General features: G+C 34.5%; 1 protein-coding gene across 1 annotated transcript in view; it reads right to left on the minus strand.

The window, feature by feature from the left end:
- The window catches only part of LOC110029039, a 194,533-nt gene extending 182,428 nt beyond the window's left edge, over positions 1-12,105 (minus strand). The window contains 2 exon segments of the mRNA XM_020731152.1: positions 4,987-5,131; positions 11,033-12,105. Coding sequence (XP_020586811.1) covers positions 4,987-5,131; positions 11,033-11,859 — 972 coding nt within the window. The 5' untranslated portion in view covers positions 11,860-12,105.
- Positions 12,106-13,855: the final 1,750 nt, after the last annotated feature.

Below are 13,855 nucleotides of genomic sequence, written 5' to 3' on the forward strand. Positions count from 1 at the left end.
GTGATCCTCACAGAAATAGATGTATATGTAAAGAGTATAAAGTAATGTAGCGAAATGCATATAGAAGATTTGAGTATTTTTATTTAACAAATTTCATCAAGACAAACATTAGCATATATAATAAGATTTCTAATTCAAATATGAAAGACTGGCATATTACAAGATTCTTATGAAAATATGAAAACCAACATGCATATTGAATTATTTTTCTTGGGTTGTTATACTTTAGGAATGTGGTTACTCTTAAATTATCTTTAGATAACTCATTATGTTGTTTTAGTATTTTTTCCGGTTTTGAGCTTTTAAACAAGAATAATAGAAGATGAGCAAATGTGTATAGAATGCGAGAACAGCAACCAGAAAAGTACAATTTTCTACTTGTTAATTTAATTATTTTCTTTAGTGGCTATTTCATGTATATTTGAATATTAAACTGTTGGTGATATAAAGAGAAAAGTAAATAACTTATTTCCACCATCCGACAGTTCGTTCTCGTCTTGGTTAATTAATCCAAACTTTGGCTCGAGTCGTGACACACCGCTTGCTGCAGCTAACATATGTTGCTGGTGACAATTGCTTGCAATCGTTGTAAGCAAAATACAGATGATGTGTGCAACCATCGTTCTAACCATGTTTCTCACTGTCGTGCAAGAATGGCACACCCTTGTGCTTACAGACATTGGATTATTTTGAATGAGCTAGGCGTTATGATTTTTTCCTTCTAGAGTTTTTCCACGAAAAAAATCTTAGTGTCACTTCCAGCTTTTTTTTTTTAATTTGTATGTTGAATCTTCATTCAACGCTAAGACATTAATTATCACTCTACTACTGTGAGTTTTTAGCACACAATAATATTAAAGAAGGTGAAAGATATATTTATAAACAAGAAAAACAAAGAGATAAAAAAGTAAAGAATTAGTTCAAGTAGAAGGTATTAAAGATGAAAAATCAAAAAATATTTTTCGTATATGAGAATATTCAACATGGATAGGTAGAAAAGTAGTAGGATTAGATGGCATTCCAACAGAAGTGTGAAAATATTTAGAAGATGTGAGAATTTCCCAGCTTACTGAACTTCGTAATATTATTTTAAAAACTAAAAACATGTCTGATGAGTGGAGACAGAGTTGTATTGATTCCTACATTTAAGAATAAAGTAGATGCACTAGAGTGTGCAAATTATAGAGGAATTAAGTTAATGTGTCATACATTAAAGTTAATTAACTTAGCATTGCCCTCATCTCTTCATTATAATGTTGTTTGATGGTTTCCTTTACTCTTTTGTCAAAAATAAAACTCAAATATTAATACAACTTCTACAATCAATGGCACCAATTATCTCTCGTAGCACCGAGACATTTGTTTTCTTATTGACTCGTGACAAACTTCTTCATCAAGGTTCTCTAGATCCCAAACCAATAAATACCATCAAAGTTAAGAAGTGGCAAACATTTTGCTATGTAATTCTCACATAAAGGCTTAACAACGTCTACCATAAGACTGATTTAACCTTCATGTTTTAGGAGACAACCAAAAATATATTAGATTTTTTTCATTTCATATTTTATGAAGACAACAACACCCCATGTTGATACTCTTTACAATGGCATCTTCTATTCACAACAGAGCAACAAATCTTTTACGATTACAATGGTACCTTGAAAGGCAAATAGAATGAGTTTCTTTAAAATCTTTCATTTACCATGATCCAACATTCCACTAGTTGGTAGAACAAAAATAAAAATCTTTACATTGCCAATTTTACCTCTCTAGTGTCGATCGATCTCTGTAATCTATGTGAGTTCAATTAATGGTTGACTCTATTGTGTCAAATATCTCCATGCCACTCTCACTCATTCTTAAAATCACTAAGCTTGTTGCTCTATCTTTTTTTATCACAAACTAATCACTTATAGCACAAGAGGTCGTTGGCGTAATCATTGTTGTGGTGGAGATTATTGATTTCACTGTTATGTTTTAGTAAACTAACAAAAAGATGTTGGATTTTTTTCATTCCATATTCATTGAAGGCAACGACACCTTAGGTTGATACACTCTACCATAGTATCTTCTATTCACAACAGAGAAACAAATATTTTAAGATTATGACGGTACCTTGAAAGTAAAATAGAATGAGTTTATTCAATATCTTTCATTTATCATTATCTCACTTATTGACAAAACAAAAATAAAAATTTTCAACAAGCCAATTTTACCTACAGTCTCCATCCATCTTTCTAGCTTATTTGAGTTCAGTTATTGGTTAACTCTATTGTTCCAAATATTTCCACACCTCTCTTTCATTCTAAAGATCGCTAAGCTTACTGTTCTATCTTCTTTTGCTCACAAACAAATCACCCTTGTTATTAGCACAAGTGATTGTTGGGGAAATCAATGTTGTGGTGGGAGAAGTGCTAGACATTGAGGAGCACATGATCGAAATATTTCCACATAAATGCTAAATTTTCTAACGTATGATTGATTTCACTGTTATGTTTTAGAAGACTACCAAAAAGGTACTAATTGGATTTTTTTCCATTCCATACTCTCTACTACGGCATCTTCTATTCATAAAAGAGCAACAAATCCTTTAAGATTATGATGGTACCTTGAAAGGAAAAGAGAATGAGCTTATTTAATATCTTTCATTTACGATTATCCCAATAGTTGGCAAAACCAAAATAAAAATTTTCATGTTGCCAATTTTACCTCTAGTCTCCATCCATGTTTCTAATCTATTTGAATTCAATTATTGGTTAACTCTGTTGTTTCAAATATCACCGCAGCTCTCAATCATTCTTGAGATCACCAAGCTTACTGATCTATCTTATTTTGATCATGAACAAATCATTCTTGCTGCTAGCACACGAGAAGGTTGAGGTAATCAATGTTGTGGTGGTAGAGTTGCTGAACATGGAGGAGCTCATAATCAACTCTTTTCCACCTTACCAGCATTGTCAAAAGACAAATCACTCATTTGATCATAGTTAAGAAAAAATCAAGTATCTTCCCAAGGTCCAACCACTCAACATCTCACCACTATACCCCTGATTGGATTAGTACTCAATCTAAACTGTTTCTCTTCTGAGAAAATAATATGTTTGCATACTGCAGCACTCCCAACTATCATTAACATGGTTATTAATTGCAATTAATCTATAAGGTTCTTTTTTAACTAATTTTAATTAATAGACTAATTTACTTCTCTTTCTTTAGTAGGTTAATTTTGCAATTAAGAGTGTGTTATTTAGGGTGTTAGCCTACTCATAACCCTTCTCTTAAAAAGAAACCAGTTTTTGGTTGAGTTTTCTTTCGAACTATGCTCTCATATGGGGAGGATTTCACATTTTCGAAGAAAAGCACAGAAGAGGTGTTGTTTATGGAATCTGGGACACACCAAAATCGATGTCGGAGCACAGACACTATATCTGGTCGCTATCCAAGCTCGGCTAGTGCAAGAAGCCCTCCTGAGACTACAACACAGAATATAAGCAAGAATGGCATCCAGTCAAAAACAAAAAAAGATCAGCAGTTGTCTTCAAAGAATTGAAGGAAATCTACAACAATAGTTGTATGTACTTGTGTTTTTCTCTTTTTTCTTGCAGGTTCTTGAAGGTCCTGCGAATTTGGAAGGAGAATGGAACCACCACGTTGATTGAACGGAAAGGATTCCGAACCAGAAACACCTGCTGGATTTCTAATCTAGAAGGGCAAACAGACATCCAATCAAGAATTGTGTTTACGAGTTTCTAGTGACCGCAGAAACAAATTATTGCAAGGAAAATTCAAGCAGAAGTAAGGGCTCGGAATAAAAGCAACTAGGAAAAAGAATTTGTGAACTGCTATTAAAAAGGAATTCAGTGTAGAATGCTAAACCAGTCACTAGATTCTTTGTTTTGTCACGCATCCAGTCAATTATACTTATTTTTTCTCATAGTGATATGCTGGTTGTCCTTTTCTTTTCTCATAGGTTTTAAATGAGGGGAACAAGGCTTCAAGAAGGTCCAAGCTGTAAGCCCTAAAACAAGGCAACCAATGTGGCACAGGATGGGAACCGGTGACCATTACCCTTCAAAAAAATCTGGTTCGCCAATAGATGCAGGTTGCTTCAGAAGGACAGAATTGGGCAATAGCATTTGGTCAAACAGTAACATTGGATCAGGTATTGTTTAACCTGAAGCATCACTAAGAATATCTGGCTTGCTAAAATTGATAGTCCTGAAACTATTCTTATGGTGGCAATTCTTGGTAAAAACATGGTTCTTGAATTGTTTTAAATTCTATTTTTAAGCCTCTTGTAGTTAGTTTCAGAGTTAAAAAATCAAATATTATTCATTAGCTATTGTAAACATTTAGAATTGAAACGCGTAGTGCTTGCTCACCTATCAGTATCAAGTCTTAAAAGAGCCCTAAGGTTGGATGCCAACTAAGATAATTTGTTGGAGTCAAGCGCAAGAGGTCATGAAAGGCTTACAATAGGAAATTCAACAATTTTTGCAATTACTTGCAGCATGAAAGCAATGGACCATGAAACACACCAGCAAATTCAAACGCAATCAAGAAGAATGCGAAGTGAAAAAAAACCTTTGGGTCAAGTGTTCTAAAAATCATCCAAAGATAACAAATTATTAAATGTTCCCAATAAATGGAACCAAGGAGGTATCATGGCAAATGGGAAGAAAGCAGATATTCAAGTCTTTAGGGGTGGATTGAATTCAGATGATTTCAAAATCGATCAGTTCCCTAACAAGAATTATTAAAAAGTTGAATAATCTTTCCAAAGCAGTCATGTGATCATTCACACATTTAATTGTAGAAACTCGTGAATGAAACCATATAAATTAAAGTTTTAATAAAACATTACAAAAAAGTACTATATGAGAGCAGAAAAATTGCAAAAAAAAGGTACAGAAATTTTACTACAATACGATTAAAGGAAACAAAGCTTGAAATTAAATCGATAATATGATCTTCCATATTCATCACCTGAATTAAATTCACAAGTTCGATGCAATTTGATGATAAAGCTTCGACATAAAGCAATGCCATTTTATCGCGTGACTTCTTCCAATCTTCACCATAATTTAAATTTAGCGACCAAACCTTCCTGATGACATCTTGCAAATTTGATCTACAAAAATGCAATTAAAACAGCAATTCAAACATGAAGTACTACAAAAATGCAATTATTCCTGCAGAAGAAGATATTTCTAAAGAAAAACTTGAATTCAGACATGAAATTATGGCCATAATTTCATGTTGCATCCTAAGCAGGAGAACTACTACTTATTTGTTCCTACAGATGGCTAACCAGATAATGAACAATATAAATAAGAGAAAAGCTAACTATATAATGAACAATATAAATGCATACATAGGGATTGGGCCTAATATATTTGCATGGATGATTACAAACAAGATCAGCAAATGCCTTAATTTTTTTTGCCAAATATTCTTTTATGCCTATAAGCTGTATCCATATATATCTTTGCATTACTTTATCTAGTTGTATTAATGAATTTTCTTTTATCTTTCAGGCATAAATGTCATGCTATATTTCATGAAATTCAATTTAGAAATGAATGCCTAAATGTGTACCTTCAAAATTTAAGAGAAAAGATGTTGCAAACAGAGTATTATAATTTCAACTTATTTCTTCCTACTATAGAAAAGAGTACACTCAAGAAGAGTGTTTAATTAATTTTTTTTCTTTTTACTTTCTTGTGTTGCATCCTAAGCAGGAGAATTTCTATCACTGTGAAGCAAAGAAGTTAAAAATTCAAAACAATCGATGAGTTCCACCTGTATGCAGGGTGAGCAAACTATTTAAACCTTTAGATGATAGAGCTGATGTTATGCAAGAAAAAAATAGATAATTTCTAGTACTTTTAGAGATTTCAGGATTTATTCCTGTTTTGCTAAATTTTTAGTATAATTTAAATGGGGGTGAATTTAAACAAAATCTTAAATTACTAGTACAACTTCAATTTTGAGTCAGCACAATATTAGTTCCAAATCAACTCAACCCAAATCGACTTTAATTTTGAGTCAACCTAGACACGATGTTTTAAATTTCTAGGTAAGCTAAACCCTGTCAAACTCAGCTTGATAGCAAAAAACATACATGTACACTTTTTTTCTAAATGGAGATCCTTAATCAATAATCCAGTTACAATTCCTTGCAATTAGTTTTAAATATTTAGTTGAACGTTAGCATGGATTTCGTTGCACATGGTTTTCATATATTTGAACTTCAAAGTGGGTCCTTTTCCCAGTGATTTTGAGCAAAATGGAAACTTATCTTAGACTTTCTTGATTGTAATAAAAGAATAATATAAGAAAATGCATAAAGAGAAGGCAAAAGACGGAGAAGGGAATAAGCAAAATCACACATCATAGCTAGAGATAGTTGAGCACGTAAGCAAAGATCTTGAGACAGAAACCAAGCAAGGAAAAGAGAAAACAGCCATCGTACAGACAAGCATCTTAGACACTCATTTTTGAATAATATTTCCAGCATTATTAGTTAAATTACTCAAAGCACTACTTTAAAAAATAGGTAATTTAGGGGCATAGTTTGCAATCACTTTATTTTTTTTTTTTGTTTTCCAATTTCTTTATTTATTTTTTTTATGTTTTAATTTAAAAAGAACTAATTATTTGTTTAGTTGTTTTTAAAAACAATCAAATTAACCTTTAAATATTTTGGGTGTTTTTAAAAATAAGTTGATTTGTTCTTAAAAAAGAAATAAAAACATATGAAAAATACTTTTTTTAAAATAAAAGTAAAAACAAAAATAAATATAAAAAGCGACGTAATCCTAAACAGCCCCTTAGCAAAAATAAAGACACAACTCAAGATCAAATAAAACAATATCACATAAAATTGGCATAATAAGAATTAATGAAAATAAATAAATGAATGACAAACCATAAATTACAAATAAAGACATCATTGATATGCAAATAGTGGATATTCTATGAAGTACGGCCTTGAATCAACCTTAAAATTGCACTCATAGGTTTGTTATATTTTGATTTTTTAAAGCATGTGAGTCTTAGGATTAGTGGCATCAAATTAGTGAAAAAAAAATGTTTGGAATGTCAATACTATGTTCGGCTCTCAATATTAAGTAGTGAGTAACGGGTAAAATGGAGTTTATCAGTAATGTATTGGGCCAATCTTTGGTCCCTCTTTGATCCATTCCCCCAAAAGTTGTATTAGAGCTTAAGTCTTTGCTTGGATAGATTTTTTTCAACATTTTATGGCTTCGATGGGTTTATAGGATTTCAATCGTGGTGAAGCAAAGTTCAAGACATGGTTGAATAAACTCTCAATGATGATACAAGATGATAATTTGAAATTTTTATGTTTAAAGGGGAGTGATTATTGATGTTTAGGATGGTCAACCGAGGATAAGATTGCCAAGAAAATTATAGCATAAGATTTGGTCCCACATTACATAGATGAAATTATTTTAATTAAGTAAATATTATTTTAATAAAGAAATACATGAGTTTGTCCCTCAATTATAGGCTTAAACTTTTGATTTAAAAATATTTGCCGACCAATGTATCATACTCAACTTTGATACCATTGATTTCACACTCCTGACATGATGAAGTCCAAATTTACAAAATCACTATCTATTTTTTAGTTTTTTGGGAGAGGACTTCCAAGAAGAAAATTTGCAAACATGCATAGCACATACCATGATTCAAATGCCCCATCACTAGAATCATAGATCAAATGCATGCAAGCACATACCATGATTCAAATGCATGCATAGCACAAAGCCTATAATGTTGTTTCACACCAAGAAATACCCCATCACTAGAATCATAGATCAAACACTACTTCAACCATCAACATGAGCAACAATTGATACTAGTATTTAAAATTGATCAAAGAAAGAAAGTAAATTAAAGGTGGAAAACACGGCCATAGTAAAGAATAAATAGTAAAGACAAAATGTGGATCAAGTCAATAAACACTTGAAGGCAATAACAAATAGTTGCCATGTTTTGCTACATGTACAACATATAATGAAAATACCCATATGGCACCAACAAAATTTGTTAAATATTATATTAGGAAAAAATTTATTCTTATTAAAAGTTATGAATACTAGATTGATTTCCTTGGATTAGATTTACTTCCTTTCTTATTTTAGGCTTTTCTATTTTATGTTGTTTTCTTTATCTCCAAATAATTACTATAAATTAATTAATTGGAGATATAAGCATTATATCTTTCCTTTAATTTTATTTTCTTTCTCGTGACATTTTTATTCTAGGATTCACGTAAAAGTATTTATACTCATTTTCATATCAATAAAATAATTTTACGTAATTCTGAAAATCAACATGATATCAAAGCCTTGAAACAAATTCTAGAGTCTCCCACATCCCTGCAGTCGACAATCTTTGTTGTGCTATAGGCCCTTCCTCCTCTTTTTCAGTTTTTTCCATCGCTGGAATTTCCACCTGCAACATTTCCCGCCCCTGAAATTCTTCCTGCAACCTTTCCTGCCGTCGAAATTCCCTCAAGCAGCAGGAAATCCTCTCTGCCCACTAGAAAACTTCCTGCATGCCGCAAATTCCTGCAGGCTTCCTTAATAGAAATGCATCTTCCTGCAGTCTTTCCACTACATCTAGATCTCCTTCTTGTCGGCGCTAAAATTCTTGCAACCCAAGCCTTGATTTACTTCTCTATCTTCTTCCAGTTGGATTCATGTTTTAGAGAGTTAATAATGGCAACCAAGAGGAGTGTTAGCTATCTGAAGGGCGCAGATCTGATAGAGAAGACGGTGTTCGATAGGGTAGATTTGAACGTTCCTCCCGATGACAGCCTCAAGATCACCGACAATACCAGGATTCGAGTTGTCGTTCCTACCTTCCATTACTCGAGAGGGCACGGAGCCAAGGTCATTCTCTGCAGTCATCTAGGCCACCCTAAAAGGTGACTCTGAAATACAGTTTGAAGCTTCTCATGCCTAGGATATCAGAACTTCATGGAGTTAACGTTGATATGGACAATGATTCCTTTGGCGAGGAAATGGAGAAAATCATCGTTGCATTACCTGATGGAGGTGTCGTCCTCCTTGAGAATGTAAAATTATATAAGGAAGAAGAGAAGAATGATCCAAAGTTTGCAAAGAAACATGATTCTCTGGTTTATCTCTATGTTATGATGCCTTTGGAATTGCTCACAGAGCTCATGCTTCAACAGAGGGTGTTACAAAGTAATTAAAACCCGTTGTTGTCGGCTTCCTCATGCAGAAGGAACTTGACTATCTTGTCTGGATTGTTGCAAATCCAAAGTGGCCATTCTTGGTGGTTCAAAAGTTTCAGCAGAAATTGGGGTGATGGAGTCGCTCTTAGAGAGAGTTTATATCCTTCTTCTTGGAGGAGGAATGATTTTCACATTGTACAAGGCACAAGGACTTGTTGAGAAAGACAAACTTGGTCTAGTAATAGCTCTTATTGAGAAGGCAAAACTGAAAGGAGTGAAACTCTTGACACCCTCTAATGTCATTGTGGTAGACAAGTTTGCAGCTGATGTTGACAAAAAGATTGTGCCAGCATCTGTCGTCCCTGATGGTTGGATGGGCCCTGACATTGGACCATATTCCACTGAGACATTCAACGCACACTAGCAGCATTATCTGGAATGGGCCCATGGGTGTCTTTGAGTTTGAGATGTTCGCTTTTAGAACAGATGTCAACGCCTAGAAATTGGTCGAGCGTAGTGGAAAAGAAGTCACAACCATCATCAGCGATGGCGATAAATCACTGTCATGGAGAGAGTTGAGCTTTTCGTTAAGATGAGCCACATCTCAACAGGCAGCGGTGTATGCTTGGAAACTCAAGAAAGAAAATCACTGTCAGGTGTTATTTCTTTTTCACCTACAGCAGACCCTCTTATGAAATTTTATTATGCAGCAGACCCTTTTCCGAAACTTTTTCCTACCGCAACCCTACCTCTGGAGCTTTTTACCTGCAACAAACATTCCTCCAGAGATTTTCCCTGCAACTAGCCATCCTCTGGGGCTTTTCCCTGTTGCAGGCCTTCCTCCGAAGCTTTTTCTTGCAACAGACCGCCCTTAGAGATTGTTCTTACATCAAACTCTCTTCCAAAGCTTTTTCCTACACTAGGCCCTCCTCCGTAGCTTTTTCCTACAGTAGACACCTCTCTGGAGTTTTTTTCCTTATAAACCATGCCCTACATCTTTTCTTGTAGGTTGTCTGCTTCCCTGCAACATTACATGTAAAGATCTTTCGTCTTCCTTCAACCACTGTAGAAATTGCAGTCAAAAGCAATCGCAGCCACCTAAAATATCTCTAAATGCTCTTGTGGTTGATTAATCAGTACAGGATGAAGACTTCAAGTTCTACCTCACAAAGAATCTTCTTTGCCGGTTGTTTGATATTTTCAAATCTAAATTAAAAATTGTCAACCATATTTCAATTTGAGGGGGAGTGTTAGAAGTTATATTAAGAAATAATTATTCTTGTTAAAAGTTATGATGATTAAATTTATATCCTTGGATTGGATTTATTTATTTTCCTATTTTAGGCTTTCTTATTTTATGTCATTTCTTTTATTATTATGAAGTAATTAATTAGAGATGAAAGTTTCCTTTCATGCTATTTCATTTTTCTTTTATTTCCTATTCTAAGATTTATGTAAGGGTAATTATACCCCATTTTCATATCAATAAAATAATTAAAAATAATTTTGAAAATCAACAGAATTGCTCCTAAAAAAAAGGAAGAATAGAATCAATGCACAATTGTTATAAGCCATCAGTATAGATTTAGCTAAAGTAAAATGCAGATGATAACAAATAACAATGAATGTAAAATATGGATGAACACAATAAAAGGGTTGTCCCAAGTCTAATGACACACACAGACAACTTATTTTGACATCTGCAGTTCAACGGCTTGCAGAAAAACAATAGGCTACATTATCAGTGGCAAAAACACATTGCTTTATTAAGGAGGGGTGGGTGAACAAAAGACTTACTTGTACTCAGTCTCTGGTATACCATAATCCAGATGAAGAAACCGAATATGGTAGAAAGTTTCAAGTATGTCGCCTGTTTTAGCATCTTCCCTTAAGGCAGCCAAATGTGCCATCTGAACTTCTTTTTGTATCCCAGAAAGAGTATCCACCTCCTGTTGGGATGAAGTTAAACACTGATCATCTTCAGTTCTCACACTAATTGCCAATTGTGGCTCATAAGCTTCAAACCAGTGAAGTTGTCTCTGAATGTTCCAGCAAAGAGAGCTAAAAATATCAGCATTGTCGAGAAATATCTTCCACAAGCAGTTCAAATCAACCTGTCTGGTCTGAGCAACTTCATCGGATGACAGAGAGCCATAGTCAGCCTCACTCTTCAATCTTCTCAGACCCAAATGCATCCATTTTTTCATAATATCTAACGATTCTCTGTCCCTTTCAGAAATATGCCCTATAAATCCATCTTCTGCGTCGGAGGGCCAACGGTGTGAGCTTCCCAACGCTGTGGAAGAGATTATTTCTATGAGGAGAATGAACTCCGCCTTCAAACGTAGAAGCTCCGCATCGAAGCTCCAGACTGAGGTTGTTCTGTCGAAGTTGGGGAGCTCGAGGATGCAGAGCCACGCAAGATCCGAGGAAGACATAGCTGTACTCGACCACAGGATGCCATCGATTCTTCCTCCTTCTGATATGATCTTTCGGAGGATCTCCAAAGCCAGCACCGGCTTTCGCTTCTTGAGGCTGAGCAGGTTGGCTCTAAGGGCTTCGAACTGCCCGAGAAAAAGATGGTTCGCAGCAACTTGAGAGAGCAATCTTATCTCCTTCTCCATTGGCGCAGCTATGTAGATATCGAAGTGCGGTTAGGGTTATGAGTGATAAGAGAATTGGGAGTTCGAGAGCTTTGTGAACAGCTTCTCCTTCAGAGCACGTCGTTTCCGTTTTGGCTCCCAAGGATATATCATCCGTGAGGCGCCATAGCATTCGAGCCAAGTTGCTCGCCGGACAAGAAATGAAATGGTAAATTCCAGAATTTTGGGCATCGACAGTCAAAACTTCCTAGAGAGAGATTAAAAAAAAATGTCTGCCAATAGCCCGCGTCTGTTCCCACGGAGTTCCACGTATTTAGGTCCCAACGATCGAGCGCTCGGAATGCCGGTGCGAATGTAGTTCTAATTATGCTGGTAGTTATCATATAAATTTTTTATATTTATTTGAATTTGTCTTTCTTTTAAATTTATTTAAATTTACATAATTCGAAAAAAAAAATTAGCAACATTTCCATGTACATATCTAACGTCTAAATTTGAATCTTTATATTTATGCCACCCAAATCTCGTATCACATCAAAAATATCATTATTTTAACTTTTAAAATGTGAAATACACATTTTCATGCATAAATAAGATGATATATATATATATATATATAAAAATTAAATTTTAGGTGCTCAATATGAATATGTAAATTCATGGGAATTAAGAGATTGCATATGAATCTTCCTTCTTAAAATTACTTTTTGAGTATTAATTGATAAAAATATAGAAACATTGTAGCTATATTGTATAAAGTTATTTATGTGCATCAAAAGCATGAACTTTAAGAAGATAGCGAAAATACATCGAAATCAAGGGTTACATTTGACAGAAGCCTAATGGCACATTGGCGCTCGCCTAGACTCAAGAGGCAGTCACCTAAGGCCCTACAGCACTCACCCAAGACTCAATAGCACACCTAACTCAAATGCTTCCATTCTAGCTTCAAAGTCATTACTCTGGACCTAAGTATGAGCTCGAACTAAATTATAAAAATGGGCCTCATAAATAAAACAAAAATCAATAAAAAATAGAGGTGGACTATAGAGACTTATTCAGCAAAGCAGACTCGTTCACTCCTTAGTGAGCTCACCAGTTAGATAGCAGGGGCCCAAAAGAATGTGGAGGGGGCTATTACACTCTATGAAGTCCTGATTATTATGTTCATGTGTTTTTAACCAACATCATATATAATTATTTGTTTCATTTCTAGCACTTAAAACATTTTTATTTTGTAAAGCAAGGGCATTTAAGAAAAAGGCATATACAACTCCCTAAACTTTGTATAGAATACCTGAAACACTTTTAATATTTTTATTCTTTTCATTAATTCAACCTCTAAAGCTTGCTAGTAGTGTTTGAACATTGCTTGCCTGGTCGATCCCGGTGAGCAAAGCAAGTTAAAACACCAGGATCGACACAAGTATGACTGTGCTAAGGATTCAATGGATCTAACTTGCGTTATATTGCATGTCACATATTCGTATTTAATGGATCTAACTACATCTGCCATAATTTTGAAATTATGCATGTAACAAACAAGGTCGTATGTAAGACCAACTCTTTTCAAAAATCCATCTTGGATTAAATCTCTTAGATCCTTAGGACCGACCGATGCGCATCCCCGTCAAAGTCATACACATCAGAAGACTTATCCTGCATTTGATACTAGTTAGGATACTTCACATTAGATGGTGTGTTACACTAGAATTCAGAATGCTAAGTAGTTTTTTTTTAGCCTCTATCTATTATTCTTTATTGGTTTGCTTGTGCTTGTCATGCCTCTCTTTTGTGCTTTTTTGTGTGCCCGTGTGCTTGATATGCATGGTAGTATATTAAGCGTCCTTCCACAGAAAGTTGTGCCTATACATATGCACACGCACAAGTACCATGAAGGGGGAGCACGTAATGATTTCTAACATTTTGCTTGCAGATGTCATTTAGCTCCCTCGTATAAAAGGCACAACTCACTATACGTCGCATGTTCGTTGACCTTCCCACTAACATTAATTTC

The sequence above is a fragment of the Phalaenopsis equestris genome, unplaced genomic scaffold, assembly GCF_001263595.1.
Source record: "Phalaenopsis equestris unplaced genomic scaffold, ASM126359v1 Scaffold000002, whole genome shotgun sequence".
Lineage (NCBI taxonomy): Eukaryota > Viridiplantae > Streptophyta > Magnoliopsida > Asparagales > Orchidaceae > Phalaenopsis > Phalaenopsis equestris.